The 16,023-nt window shown below is 47.1% G+C and overlaps 1 protein-coding gene and 1 non-coding gene across 2 annotated transcripts; one reads left to right on the top strand and one right to left on the bottom strand.

The window, feature by feature from the left end:
• Positions 1-277: 277 nt before the first annotated feature.
• On the bottom strand, positions 278-351 carry trnan-auu (transfer RNA asparagine (anticodon AUU)). The gene has a single exon. It is a non-coding gene; the product is annotated as a tRNA-Asn (tRNA).
• A 12,662-nt stretch (positions 352-13,013) lies between these two features.
• On the top strand, positions 13,014-14,471 carry LOC139256759 (maestro heat-like repeat-containing protein family member 1). The gene has a single exon (XM_070874289.1). The coding sequence runs from the start codon at positions 13,014-13,016 to the stop codon at positions 14,469-14,471; it is 1,458 nt and encodes a 485-aa protein (XP_070730390.1).
• Positions 14,472-16,023: the final 1,552 nt, after the last annotated feature.

The raw sequence follows: 16,023 nt of genomic DNA, 5'->3' as shown, positions 1-16,023 counted from the left end.
TGTTGAAACTCAGAATCTGAGCAAAGCCACGACAGGTCAGACAATTTCCACCATTTCCGTTAAACCCAATAACGTAATTTATTTCTGGTGGACTGGATGGAGGAACATGATCCATGCAAAAAATTGTTATTACATGAAATGAATGTTCCTAAAAGTATTAGAGTGGGAACTCACTGGATAGCAGCACAGCTGGCAATGTTTGCAGAATATACACGTGCAGCCAAAACGCACAATGACAACCTGGAATTGTGCGGCACCAAATAACAGTTTAATACTTCGCTCCTGGGTGGGCTCGAACCACCAACTTTTTGGTTAATAGCCAAATGCACTAACCGATTGCGCCACAGAGACTAAATTAAATGTACATTGCAAGACCTCCCAAACCAGGGTGTCAGTCAGTTAAAGCTTCAGATTGCTCCGACCGGTATGGAACTTGTCCACTCTCAGTTGTAGTTTTCCCAAATAAATGGAGGGACATTCATTGTGGATGCAAGGAAGCAGTCTGGTCCCGCACACTGCAGACACTTCCATGCCACCGCCAACCAGCTCTCCCACAACTGGTGTGATCTACCTTCCAGCCTTCCGGTGCCTTGTCTGTGACGAAGTCTTCTGATTGTCCCGAAGCCAGTCTTATGTTTGAATTCATTTTCATCTCCTGACTGCAGATATTCCTGTGATTAAACGCAAACAAAATGCTGACAGGGACAGTTGGATTCATCATATCTTTGCTTGGTGAAATTTCAAAGATTGAAAGCGACGCACATCAACCCCAAACCTTGTCACCTACTCGCAAACCACGACACGCTGCTCCCGTGAGATGGAAGCCCAGTTGCCGTTTCAAGCTTGAATGCAGGTATAAGCAGAACTCATTCAAAGAAAGTCTAAGTCCCTGAGGCATCTGATTATTTGCACCGAATTCCTTCGCAATGAGTTGAGGTTCGTGTGGGGTGATTTGGTTACATATTTCCCCACACTACAACACTTCAAACATAACTCAACGGCTGTAATGCGCTTTGGGGCGACATGAGTTCCTGAAAGGCACTGCAGAAATGTAAGTCCTTCTTTGCAAAAGTTCGATGCAATGTAAAAATTCGCGGCAGAATAATGGGCTCGGCTGGGATCTCTCGCAAATTTCAATTAACAAGCCAGAAACGAGAATCATACCCCTGGACCAACGAGTTAACTTTTTGACAAACCTGGAGATCAGGTGTAACTTTTATAAAAGCATTTTTTGTGTGTAGCTAATCTTGGCAGAAGGAGCACATGAGACCGAATCAGTGACTTTGCTTTTTCAACCTGTCTTCTGAAGCGCCGCACGGTCCCACTCCGACAGTCAATGAGCTTTGGGACGTTAATGTATCCAGGCCGTGGGTGGCCACCCCGAGCGCAGCAGAGGGGTTTCTGCATTAGTTCTGGGTGGGGACAGTATTTCCCCTTCTCTCTTCCACTTGTCTCTATCCCTCTGCTTTGTTTTCTGTATTTATTCCCCGGCCTCATTTTATGTGTTTAAAAGGGATCAAAAGATGAAGTATGCGACACTCTGGAACAATTTCTCTCACTCAAATATATCTATTTAGTGAAGTGAAATAAAGAGCAATTAAAGAATAAGGGAGAAGCCACTGTCGCCCTTTTGACAGGAGAATAAACTCGCCCATGGCTGTTCATCCACAGCAAGTTTAAACATAATCTTCCTGCACGGGATCCTTTCACGTGGAAAGCAAACGTGATAACGGCTCCACTGCGGAAACCGCTCTGACCAGAAGTACAGCAGAGGGCAGCTGACCAGTGAATGAATTCTGTGCTGATCGGGAATGTGTTGGCTCACCTTAAACAACTTCTGTCCCTCACTGACAGCTGTCAATACTTCTCCTCCGCTGCCCTTTACACAAACATGTCACTGATCCCCACCCACCACCCCACATCCCCATCGTGTTATCTTCCATGTTAGCACAGTGGGGCCGCGGAGGCACCTACTCTCTCCCCGCGGTTAGTGAACTTCGTGTATTGTCCTGGTACATTTTAAGTATAGTTACAATGATGTGCCACTGGGGGCGCTGTGGTGAGAGACCCAAAAATACCTGCAAGACAGAGTATAAAAGGCTGCCCATCACACCTGAGAGGCACTCTGGAGTTACACAATAAACGACGAAAGTCATTTCAGTTACTACAACACCAGACTGTGTAGAGTCAGTGATTTGAGTGCTGCATACACCACAGTAACCTTGTTACATGCTTCTCTAATTTCCTCTTTGATGCCGTCCCCCACATTACCATTACTGTTTGGACGCCAATAGACAACTCCCACCAATGTTTTAATAAGATAGAAACATAGAAATTTACAGCGCAGAAGGAGGCCATTTCGGCCCATCGTGTCCACGCTGGCCGACAAAGAGCTGCATAGCCCTTGGTCAGCAGCCCTAATGGTTACATATAAACCTATGAATGATGACGGAAAGGCAAAGAGCACCCAGCACAACCAGTCCACCGCACACAACTGCGACACCCCTTACACTGAAACATTTTACACTCCATCCCAACCGGAGCCGTGTGATCTCCTGGGATAGGCAAAAACCAGATAAAAACCCAGGCCAATTTATGGAGAATAAAACTGTAAAAATTCCTCCCCGACCCATCCAGCCGATCAAAACTACTCCAGGAGATCACCCTGGCCGCATTCTATTCCACGCAGTACTTTCCATTATACCTGTGCCGTCCAACAAAAGGTCATCCAGTCTAATCCCAATTACCATCTCTAGGTCCGTAACCCTGCAGGTTACGGCACTTTAAGTGCCCATCCAACCATCTCTTAAAAGTGGTGAAGGTTTCTGCATCCACCACTCTTCCAGGCAGCATTCCCAGATCCACACAACCTTCTGCAGAAAGAAGCCCCCCGCCCATCTCAAATCCCCTCTAAACCTTCCACCAACCACCTTAAAACTATGCCCCCTCGTAATAGACCCCTCCACCAGTGGAAATAGGCCCTTACTATCCACTGTGTCCAGGCTCCTCAATATTTTGTACACCTCAATGAGGTCTCCTCTCCACCTTCTCTGTTCCAATGAGAAGAAACACAGCCTATCCAATCTGTCCTCATAATTAAGATTCTCCATTCCACGCAGCATCCTTGTAAATCTCCTGCATGCAGTACTCCAGCTGTGGCCGAAACAAAGTATTATAGAATTGAAGCATAAGCTCCCTGCTCTTATATTCTATGACTCGGCCAGTAAAGGCAAACATTTTGTATCAATCTTTACGGTAGAGGACACGAACAATATTACAACAGTGGAAAGTCAAGGAGCTATAGGGGGGAGGAACTTAACACAATCACAATCACTAAGGAGGTAGTACTCAGTAAGATAATGGGACTAAAGGCAGACAAATCCCCTGGACCTGATGAATTGCATCCTAGGGTCATAAGAGAATTAGCGACAAGGATTGTGGATGCATTGGGTGTAATTTACCAAAATTCCCTGGATTATGGGGATGTCTCAACAGATTGGAAAACTGCAAATGTAACGCCCCTATTTAAAAAAGGAGGCAGACAAAATGCAGCAGAGTATAGACGAGTTAGCCTAACATCTATGGTTGGAAAAATGTTGGAGTCCATTATTAAAGAAGCAATAACAGGACATTTGGAAAAGCAAAATTCGGTCAGGCAGAGTCAGCATGGATTTATGAAGGGCAAGTCATGATTGACAAATTTGCTGGAGATCTTTGAGGATGTAATGAACAGGGTGGATAAAGGGGAACCAGTGGATGCTGTGTATTTGGACTTCCAGAAAGCATTTGACAAGGTGCCACATAAAAGGTTACTGCACAAGATAAAGGTTCATGGGGTTGGGGGTAATATAATAGCATGGATAGAGGATTGTCTACCAAAGCCATTTAGGACCGAGATGAGGAGGAATTTCTTCACCCAGAGAGTGTTGAACCTGTGGAATTCTCTACCACAGAAAGTTGTTGAGGCCAATTCACTAAATATATTCAAAAAGGAGTTAGATGAAGTCCTTACTACTAGGGGAATCAAGGGGTATGGTGAGAAAGCAGGAATGGGGTACTGAAGTTGCATGTTCAGCCATGAACTCATTGAATGGCGGTGCAGGCTAGAAGGGCCGAATGGCCTACTCCTGCACCTATTTTCTATGTTTCTATGTTTCTCTGTAAACAGAAAACAGAGAGTCGGGATAAATGGTTTATTCTCGGGTTGGCAATCAGTAACTGGTGGTGTGCCGCAGGGATCAATGCTGGGACGCCAACTATTTACAATCTATATTAACGACTTGGAAGAAGGGACCGAGTGTAACATAGCCAAGTTTGCTGATGATACAAAGATGGGAGGAAAAGCAACGTGTGAGGAGGACACAAAAAATCTGCAAAAAGACATAGACGAGCTAAGTGAGTGGGCACAAATTTGACAGATGGAGTATATTGTTGGAAAGTGTAAAGTCATGCACTTTGGCAGAAAAAAACCAAAGAGCAGGTTATTATTTAAATGGAGAGAGAATGCAAAGTGCTGCAGTATAGCGGGGTCTTGGGGTACTTGTGCAAGAAACACAAAAGGTTAATCTGCAGGTGAAGCAAGTGATCAGGAAAGCCAATGGAATCTTGGCCTTTATTGCAAAAGGAATGGAATAAAAAAGCTGGGAAGTCCTGCTACAGTTATAGAGGGTATTGGTGAGGCCACACCTGGAGTACTTAGTACAGTTTTGGTTTCCATATTTAAAAAAGGATAAGAACATAAGAACATAAAAATTAGGAACAGGTGTAGGCCATCTAGCCCCTCGAGCCTGCTCCGCCATTTAAAAAGATCATGGCTGATCTGGCCGTGGACTCAGTTCCACTTACCTGCCCGCTCCCCATAACCATGAATTCCCATATTGGATAAAAATCTATCGATCTTTGATTTGAATACATTCAATGAACGAGGTCCCATCCAGGGTCAGCACTCTTTGATCCTGGGAATAAAGTGAAGGTCACAGAATGACCGTGTCTGATATATACATGCCTCGTGTGAGTTTGTAACAAGATGCAGAGACACTACATGTAGCGACGAGAAACGGGAATCACCGAACCACGAGGATGGCCACCGGTGGCAGAGAGGAACGCGACTGTGTGGGTGAGGACTGGGACGACTTTGTGGAAAGATTCCAGCAGAGCTTTGTCACAAAGGACTGGCTGGAAGAGACAGCGGCTGACAAGCGGAGGGCGCATCTACTGACCAGCTGTGGTGCACAGACGTATGCGCTGATAAAAGACCTGCTCGCACACCAAAAGCCAGTGGGCAAATCTTTCGAAAAGCTCAGCTAGCTGATCAGTGAGCATCTCAAGCCGGCAAGTAGTGGACACATGGCCTGGCACCGAATCTACTCTCACCGGCGTCTGGAGGGTCAGAACGTCTCGGACTTGGTGGCGGAACTGCGGCGTTTGGCCAGTCTCTGTAAGTTCTCCGATGCCTGCAGGGGGGAGATATTAAGGGACTTTTACATTGAGGGCATTAATCATGCTGGCATTGTCAGGAAGCTTATAAAGACCAAGGACCTGACTTTAGAAGGGGCAGCGTTGATAGCTCAGACCTTTATGGCATGGGAAGAGGAGACTAAGCTAATTTACACACACAGCCCTGGTTTTAATGTTGCGATGAACCAGGAAGTTAATGTTGTAAAGTGATACAGAACCCAGAACACAGAACCGCAGGCATGCAAGGGCAATTCGACACCGCCCAGGCAGCAACAAGGTCCAGGGTGGGCCCACAACAGGGACAATTGGAAAGGGGATCGGCAATTCATGTCATCAGGAGGAACAATGCATCCCGTGATGGGACCATTCAGAGTGCTTAGAAATAGCTAAACGGGCCATCAGAGAGGAATGCTTGGGAATAGTCCTTTTGTTAAAAGCAATAACACACTGCCAAAAGCTGCAGGTTCCAGCTTTATACCTGTAGGATTTGTAATGTCAGTGGACACTAGGCCAGGATGTGCAAAAAGGCAGTAGCGAGGCTAGTCCGCGAGACAGAGGAACCAGACGAGGGGTCTGCAATGCAGGATGAGGCCTGGGGATCAACCATGGATGCGGAAGTTCAAAGAGTTCATGTGGCTGACGTCCACAGCTCATACACTAAAACGCCACCCATGAAGATGAAAATCTTACTGAAGCTGGATACGGGAGCTAGATACGGGAGCTAGCCAGTCTCTCATGAGCGCCCAACAGTTTAAGAGACTATGGTCACACAGAGCTAGCAGGCCGAAACTGGAACGCATTGAGACGCAGCTACGTACGAACACCAAAGAGATCATCCCAGTGCTGGGCAGCGCAAACTTGATGGTAACGCATAATGGATTACAGAACCGGCTGCCACTCTGGATTGTTCCGGAAAATGGCCCCGCACTTTTGGTAAGGAGTTGGCTAGCTGAGATGTATTAGAAATGTGGGTTGTGCACACCATTTCATCCGTGGAGCGAAGTTCATGCTCGCAGGTCTTGCAAAAATTCGCGTCACTGTTTTAACCCGGTGTCGGTACGTTCAAGGGCACTAAAGTAGTGATACTCATCACTCCGGACGCCAGACCAGTGCACCACAAAGCCAGAGCGGTGCCGTACGTGATGCGTGAGAAAATTGAAAGTGAACTGGACAGGCTGCTCAGAGAGGGCATAATTTCGGCCATTGGATTCAGCGACTGGGCAAGTCCCATCGTTTCCGTCCTCAAAGCAGATGACTCTGTTAGGATTTGTGGCGCCAACAAAGCCACCATCAACCGAGTGTCGCTGCAAGACCAATACATGCTTCCGAGAGCGGAGGACCTCTTTGCCACACTGGCAGGTGGAAAGCTGTTCACGAAGCTGGACCTCACTTCGGCCGACATGACTGAGGAACTGGCGGAAAATTCCAAGCTTCTGACCACCATCACGAAGCACAAAGGATTATTTGTCTACAACAGGTGCCCGTTTGGCATTCGTTCGGCAGCGGCTATCTTTCAGCGAAACATGGAAAGCTTGCTCAAGTCCATCCCTGGAACGGTCGTATTCCAAGACGACATCCTTATAATGGGTCGTGACACCGAGGAACACCTCCGCAACCTGGAGGAGGTGCTATGCCGATTGGATTGGGTGGGTTTGCGGCTGAAAAAGGCCAAGCGTGTGTTTTTGGCCCCAGAGGTCGAGTTCCTGGGCAGGAGAGTTGCCGCAGACGGGATCCGGCCCACTGAATCAAAAACTGAGGCGATTCGCCGGGCGCCCAGTCCCGGCAACACGTCGGAGTTGCGATCATTCCTGGGACTTTTGAACTATTTTGGGAACTTTCTGCTGAAAATAAACACATTGTTGGAGCCATTGCACATGCTCCTCCATAAAGGTTGTGAATGGTTTTGGGGGGATTGTCAAGAACGGGCATTCAATAAGGCGAGGAACCTGTTGTGTTCCAACAAACTGTTGACTTTGCATGAGCTCTGTAAAAAACTGGTTTTAACATGCGATGCATCATCCTACGGAGTTGGGTGTGTATTGCATCAGGGTAATGATGACAGCCGACTCCAACCGGTGGCTTACGCCTCCAGATCGCTCTCCCAGGCAGAGCATGGATACGGCAGGATCGAGGAGGAGGCACTCGCGTGTGTGTACGGTGTGAAAAAGATGCACCAGTGCCTTTTCGGCAGACAGTTCGAGCGAGAGACGGATCACAAGACGTTAACATCCCTGTTGTCTGACACCAAGGTTGTCAACGCTAACGCGTCAGCTCGCATACAGCGATGGCTGCGTATGACTACACCATACGGCACCGGCCAGGCACCGAAAATTGCGCTGACGCATTCAGCAGACTCCCACTGGCCACCACCGTGGGGGCGTCGGAGCAGAGCGCCGAGATGGTCATGGCCATTGAGGCTTTTGACACTGCGGGCACCCCCATCACAGCCCGACAGATCAAACTCTGGACCAACAGGGAACTCCTCCTATCCATGATAAAAAAATGTGTTTTGACTGGGAATTGGGCGCCCGCACACAGGGCGTGCCCCGAGGAAGTCAGGCTGTTTCAGAGACGGATGGATGAGCTCCCCATTCAAGCCGACTGCCTGTTATGGGGCAGCCGGGTAGTCATGCCCCAGAAAGGAAGAGAAGCATTCATCAGGGAACTCCACAGCGAGCAGCCTGGCATCATGTTAATGAAGGCCATTGCCCGGTCACATGTATGGTGGCCGGGGATTGAATCAGACCTGGAACACTGGGTTCTCAAGTGCACGATGTGTGCCCAACTGGGCAATGCCCCCAGGGAGGCTCCACTCAGCCCATGGCCTTGGCCCACCAGGCCATGGTCACGCATTCACGTAGACTATGCGGGCCCGTTCATGGAGAAAATGTTCCTGATCGTAGTCGATGCATACTCGAAGTGGATCGAGTGCATCATATTGAACTCGTGCACGACATCCATCACAGTGGAGAGTCTTCATCCTAGGGTCTTAAGAGAAGTAAAAGCAGGGATAGATGATGCATTGGTTGTAATTTACCAACATGCCCAGGATTCTGGGGAGGTCCCAGCTGATTGGAGAAGTGCAAATGTAATGAACCTATTTCAAAAAGCGAGGCAGACAAAAAGCAGGAAATTATAGACCAGTTAGCCAAACATCTGTGGTTGGGAAAATGTTGGAGTCCATTTGGTGTATTTGGACTTGCAGAAGGCATTTGACAAGGTGCCACATAACATGTTACTGCACAAGATAAAAGTTCAGGGGTTTGGGAGTAATATATATATGCATGGATAGAGGATTGGCTAACTAACAGAAAGCAGAGAGTCGGGATAAATGGTTCATGGCAATCAGTAACTAGGGGAGTGCCGCAGGGATCAGTGCTGGGACTCCAACTATTTACAATCTATATTAATGACTTGGAAGAAGGGATCGAGTGTAACATAGCCAAGTTTGCTGACGATAAAAAGATGGGAGGAAAAGCAAGGTGTGAGGAGGACACAAAAAGCCTGCAAAATGACATAGTTAGGCTAAGTGCGTGGGCAAAAATTTGGCAGATGGAGTGTAATGTTGGAAAGTGTGAGGTTATGCACTTTGGCAGAAAAAAAAATCAAAGAGCAAGTTATTATTTAAATAGAGAAAAATTTCAAATTGCTGCAGTACAGCGGGACCTGGGGGTACTTGTGCAAGAAACACAAAAGGTTTGTACGCAGGTAAAGCAAGTGATCAGGAAGGCCAATGGAATCTTGGCCTTTATTGCAAAGGGGATGGTGTATAAAAGCAGTGAAGTGTTGCTACAGTTTATCAGGGTTTTGGTGAGGCCACACCTGGAATACTGCGTGCAGTTTTGGTTTCCATTTTTAAGAAAGATATACTTGCTTTGGAGGCAGTTCAGAGAAAGTTCACAAGGTTGATTCCGGAGATGAGGGGGTTGTCTTATGGGGAAAAGTTGAGTTGGTTGGGCCTCTATTCATTGGAATTCAGAAGAATAAGAGGTGATCTTATCGAAACATATAAGATTATGAGGGGGCTTGACAAGGTGGATGCAGAGAGGATGTTTCCACTGATGAGAGAGACTAGATCTAGGGGGCATAATTTTAGAATAAGGAGCCGCCCATTTAAAACTGAGATGAGGAGGAATTTACTTTCTCTGAGGTTTGTAAATCTGTGGAATTCGCTGCCTCAGAGAGCTGTGGAAGCTGAGTCATTGAATAAATTTAAGACAAAGATAGACAGTCTCTGAACCGATAAGGGACTAAAGAGTTATGGGGAGTGGGCAGGGAAGTGAGCTTGAGTCCATGATCGGATCAGCCATGATCGGATTAAATCGCGGAACAGGCTTGAGAGGACGTATGGCCGATTCCTGCTCCTATTTCTCATGTTCTTATGTTCTTATTAATCTACCTCAAGCACAGTTGCAGAAATGAGGCCAGAGATGAGCAAACATTGCTGTGCGTGCCCTTGGGCTCACCCTTACACTATTGGTCCATTCTGATGGGGTCACAACCATTTCTGATGCTGCAGGTGGGCAGCGTGGCCAATAGTCGCTCGGAGAAAGAATTGAAACCCTGGTATAACTGATACACCTGACTGCAATCCATATAGCCCATGGTTAATGCTTGGAGCTGAACCCCGGCACTGGTGCTGTGTAAGGGAGATATTACAGGCTCAGACTCCCAGTGTTGAGCTTCACCCGTTGGGAGCTCATAATGGGAATCTGAGGCATGGAGGGTCCGTGCACCCTGTCAGCAACACACATTGATACATTCTACACTTCAATCTGTATTATTGATCATTAGCTTTCTGAACAATCATTGTAAAAGCAGTTTAACAATCAACCCATAGATACATGACTCAATCAATTGTGAGCTCATCCTCACCAGTGAGGTCATCACCTGGCTGGTCATGTGACAGCTCGAGTCACAAGACGTCACAATGAAATTCGTGACTTCACAAAAGCAGGAAATAATGACACGGTGCCTTTTCCACATAAAGCTGTCGGCTGCTTGGTCATCCAGCAGTTAAACTTTGTGTTTGACCAGGAGGAGGAGGAGGGAGAGTGTTTTTCAAATAATTTTTTTCAAAGCGATCAACCAAAAGCTTTAAAGCATTAAATTAATTCAAGACCATCGAATTAGGAATCTACAAAGAAAGGTCTGCATAGGACGGACATCACTGTGTGTGAGAAGATCCATTCACAGGAGAGAAAGAACCCGTGTTCGGGTCGAGACAAATAAAGGTCGAAATATCAAATCGACAACATAACAGCAGCAATACTGGTGATAATCGGTGAGTAAAAGCAGAGTGCTCTGTGTTGTTACAAGTCTGTTTATCACTAGGACACATTGTGTGAAACAAGAGAAGTGATTGAATTCCAGCAAAATGGTGACAAACATGATGGCCATGATTATCAGTCTGTTTTCTGATGAAGATGACTTTGTTCCAATGAGATTAACTGAGTCACTGCAAGAACTGGGAAGGATCAATCATAAATACGTCCTTACGTGCTGCCATAAGTATCTGACCAAAAACAAGTTGCGGCCGGCCCAACGTTGGGCCTTACTAACGGCGATGACATTGGTAATAAAGGATAACCTTGGACACTTACACACACGGCTAGCTAAAAAACTGAGCAACTTGGCTTTGATGAACATGATCAGATTAGAGCATGTTGACCATCAGGAAGCGGCAAGTTGCCTCCTTGTTAGTCTGGGTGCCAGGTTTCCCATTGAAATTTTCAAGCACATCGAGTCGGGGTGCCAACCATGGACCAAAGCATATTTCTACGTGGTGCTGACACTGGCAAGGCTGTGTAGAGCAAACGTGCATTGCTTGGTACCTCGGCTCAAGCCTGTATTGAGAAACATGCTCCCCACACTGCATGGAGTAACTGATGGGGAAATGAAGTGGACTCTGTGTTTCATTGGGGCTTTTTAGTGAGAGCATTCAAATGTACCTGTCAAACCCAGAGGGGACCAGAAAACCTAAACTTGAGAAGAAGATGTTCTTTCATGAGATTTCTGCTGCTTACGATCTGCTTTTGAATTCCTGGCTGTCCATGAAAGAGCCCAAGGTGAGCAGAGCAATACTAGAAACAGTCGCCCAGATAATCCAGCTACTACCCAATGACAAACTGGACAAGGAGCTCCCCAGCTTAATTCCAACCCTTCTCTTGGTGTACCAGGAAACCTTTCCCTATGTTTCTGTCACTCGGTTCTGTGCAGTGTCCTGCGCACTGCCATCGAGAGGAAGAGTGACGTACTCGTGACACAAATGCAGATTCTGCTGATCACTTTCCATGAGCAGATCTGCATTGTGATGGAACAACCCCAAAACACCTTTTCTGAGAAGCAGCTCAATGAAATCCTTTGCTGCTTCAGAGTTCTACCTCCGGCATTTACAAGCCAGATGCTCGAGATCCTTCGGATGCAACTGGCAATTGACAATGAGCAAATTCAACTCGGGGCACTGGCCGTGCTGAAGTACCTTCTCGATACTGTCCCTTCAAACATGGAGAGTCTGAAGTATCAGATTCTGAATTGTGTGCGACGATCACTTTTAACTGGGAGTAACAGAGTGAAGGGAATCTTGCCCAGGTAATATACACCATGGCCTGTCACAATTACTTGGAGCGAGAGGGAGGAAAGCAGCTGGTGGAATTTATCATCCAACAGTGTGCTCTGCCCACCGAGGAGAACGAGGAGAGTACTGAAAGCGAAGAGGAGTTCTGCAGCGTAATGACGGCCGTGGTTACGGATAAGGATTTAAGGAGACAGTGCGAAGGATTGCTGAAATTGATGGTGGGAACTTTACCGATTGGCGATGTCCTCTGGTCCTACCTACTGGAGTTTGTGATCACAGTAAAGTACACTGAAGCCTTTACAATAGTCTGTGGTTCCTCATATTGCGTTGGAATAAAGAGACTGATGGCCAGCAATACACAATTTGTTGTTAATTACGAGGACTATCCAAATCTTCCTGAGCCTCGTACACTGCTGACGCGGCTATTGATTGTGTCTTCTTCTCTGTGCCATGGAAAAGGCAGAGGTGTTCCTGCTCTGGGCTTAATATATCTCCTGGCAATGGACATCCACCCAGCAACAGTGAGAGTATGGGACAAGGAATTCCCAATGTTATGTAACTTTCTGGAGGAGAATTCAGAGAAGCCCAATCTCCAGAATGAGTGGGAAGAGAAACTGTTGGGGGTTGTGTCCCAGACTCTGGAGGCAATCGCGGATAAGGTGTGGATCACCCAGCTCATTGCAGAAATGACCCACTGCATTCACACCTATCGCCTGTATCCAACAGAGAGGGCTTTTCTGTACAAGTGTTTAGGGAGAGTGCTCCGACTGACCCAAGACAAAGACATCGTCAGTAAAAGACTTCATCAAATGCTTCAGAGTGTTGAGCACAATTAAGATTTCGAGAGAGACTGGGTAGCCGCTGGAATTGGTGACTGTGCTGTAACACACTTAGATACCACGCTCACCACACTGAAGGCTTTCATGGAGTTCAATCGTTTGTGCATATCAGTCCCTTTCACCAGGTTGACAATCACATAATGAAAGTTAAAAGCACGCTCATTTTATGCTATGGGCAGATTATGTCACGTTGTCCTCGGGACCTCATTCTGTCCAGAATCGAGACCGACATTCTGCAAAATGTGTTGGCTCTTTTCAACACCAAGATGTTTGGACTGAAATCCAAGGTGAAGGACTTGACACTGAAATTAAGTTTGACAAACACTGTGACACTGTTGGCCAAAGCTCTCCAACCCAGCGAAGAACACCCACCCTACCATCTGAGCAGAAAGGCAGAATTGCTGAGCTGCATGCAGGAGCTGATCACTGCCGAACCAAAGGAGATATTGAGCACTTGGGTTCGAAAGTCTGCCATGGACGCCTGTGCAGCCCTCATCAAACTGCAGCCTTCACTGAGCAGTGAGACTGAGCTGATTAGCATCTGTTTGAATCGTGTCTTCAGTTTGCCAGATTGGGAGAGCAGCACTGCCGACCAAAGTACAAACATGGACATGGCAGAGAGACAGAAGGTTCACACCGACACAATGGCCTCGGTGAAGGGTCTCCTGAAGCAATGCTTACTTTTGGATCTGTCTCCTGATGGGCTTCATTCTGTATTTAAAACCATGGAGACTGAGAACCAATCCACAAGGGACCATGAGCGAGAAAAGGCAATGGAGAGCACTTTACAGCTGGTGACATTTTACTTGGAGAAACTGCAAGTTAGCAATAATGTGCCATCCCATAACTTGGTGAGGATTATTGGATGTGTGGGGCTTCAATGTGCAGATCCATCGCATGTTGTAAGGGAGGCAGCCATTAAAAGCTTGTATGGATTGCTGTATATCCAGTTACACCTTGAAGGCTTTCCAGTGGGTCATCAAGATAAGGAAGTGGAGCATCTGAAAGCCATCAAAGGCGGATTGAAGCAATTTACCAGTCAGGCCCTCTTTCAAACCTGCACTGCTGTCGGTAACGTTTTATCCAAGTGCATAGCCCATGAGCAGTTGAACACTCTACTCTTCACGGTCTTTAAAGGGCTGACAGACAAGCACCGGAACATTTCCTGCACAGCTTCTATTGTGACAAATATCCTCATTACAACACGTGGAACCACCCTTGCAGAAGTTTGGGGAACAATCAAAGTATTGAGCCGTCACTTGCGTTCAATTACTGAGCCGCGGGTGAGAAATGCAGTGACGCATTCCATCTCCATTCTGGCCTCACAGCATCTGCCAGCAGTTTTGTCCGCTCTCCTCACTTACCCCATTCCAGTTGATCGATATACTTGTGACATATGGCGATCCCTCCTGACACGTAATGCATTAGCACCGGCCAAATTCTTACTGAACAATATCAAATCATTGTATGATGACGGCAGATATTGCCATGTCACAAATACAAAAGATTCAGCAACTCAGCAGTCTTCAGCTGTCCTCTGTGCTCTTCGTGATGTGGTATGTGAGCCTGACTCAGGGCACGTGATAAACATTCTCTAACCGCAGTTAGTCAGCACCCTTCTGATTCATCTCAGCTTCAGTGTCTGGGTTCGCTTTCCGACCAACTTCCTGACAATTCCAAAGGCTGGGAACACCTTCGGCCCTGCTCTAAGACTGAATTATGCCGACGCTTGCCATTACTCAGCTGAGATTCTTCGAGCTGTCCTGTCACAGGGAAAAGGAGATGGTCGCATCATGAGAGAAATGGGAGGTTGGGATCTCATCGTGAGCCCAAGAAAGCACCATGAGGGGGTTACACTGCTGACAAGCACATTGACTACGTGTGCTGCCCCGCATCTTATCAGCATTGTGGAGCAACTCACTCCTTGCCTTGTCAACATAGGAGAGAGTCAGAGGATCACAATAGCTGCCTTCTTTGGGGAGCTTTTAAATCATTCCGTGGTGTGGGACTTGTTGCTGATGGATACCCTTCTGGAGAGTTTGTTTCGATGTTTGCTTGATGACTCCCCAATTGTCCAATGGCTCGCTGTACAAGGTTTGGGAAATGCTGCAATTGGAGCTTCTCAACGGATAGATACATATTGCACCAAACTGTTGTCCACAATGTTATCTGTGATTGACCAGAAGTCCAAACCCGAGAATCTCATTGCAGTTGAGGCAATGTCGAGCATGTGCAAAGTTCTGGGTCAGCTCCAGGAGGATTATACAAATCCCATTCTTGGTGATGTGGCACTGGCAGTTCAGCCTTACTTGGAACATCAGCATGAGACAATGAGAGCTGCGGCGTTTAACGTTCTTGGCAAGCTAATAAGATTTGGGAGTGTGGAAATGAACCCTTCACATATGGAGCACATCAAGTCCACCTTGATCCGCTTGCTGTTACATCTCAACGCTGAGAGCATTGAAGTCACCAACGTCTGCAAATCCGTGCTGAATTCCTGCGCTCCAGTAATGGAGTCAGCAAACATATCCAAGATGTTCCAAGAACTTTCCTCGGAGGAGACCACCCTGGATTATGAGAACTATTTAAGCAACATCTCCAGGCACATTGCCAAAGATTTGGACAACCAGATCCCCTTGTACATAAGGAGCTGTGCCGCCTTCCTAAGGAATGTGCTTCCTGCGGTCAGAGGGAACGCATTGACATTCCTCGCTTTCCTCATGTACAATGCCCCACCACATTATTACACATCACAGTCTGCAGCTCAGATTTGTGAGCAGATTATTGCCTTGCTGTCAGATCACGAGCAAGATGTCAGAACGAAAGCAGCCAAGGCGATGCGATATCTCTACATGTATTAGGGACCATCAGAACAAAATTATTGTAATGTATGCGTTCGTAGTGTGTTTGGAAATGAGTCTGAAGTCCAAAAATTCGCAGACCCAAAATAGGCAAAAGGGGGAAAGGGGAGGGGGAAGGGATTTGGCCGCGGCATGGGGGGGAGGGAGATGGAGAGTGATCCTGGGCGGGGCATCGGGGGAGGGGGAGGAGGGAGTGATCCTGGGCGGGGTATCGGGGGAGGGGGAGGGGGAGGGGGATTGTAAGAATGGCAGGCCGGGATGGGATGGGTGAGGTGAGAATCGTTGCCTC

This window comes from Pristiophorus japonicus, unplaced genomic scaffold (assembly GCF_044704955.1).
Source record: "Pristiophorus japonicus isolate sPriJap1 unplaced genomic scaffold, sPriJap1.hap1 HAP1_SCAFFOLD_754, whole genome shotgun sequence".
Lineage (NCBI taxonomy): Eukaryota > Metazoa > Chordata > Chondrichthyes > Pristiophoridae > Pristiophorus > Pristiophorus japonicus.
This window is presented reverse-complemented; position numbering and strand designations above follow the sequence as displayed.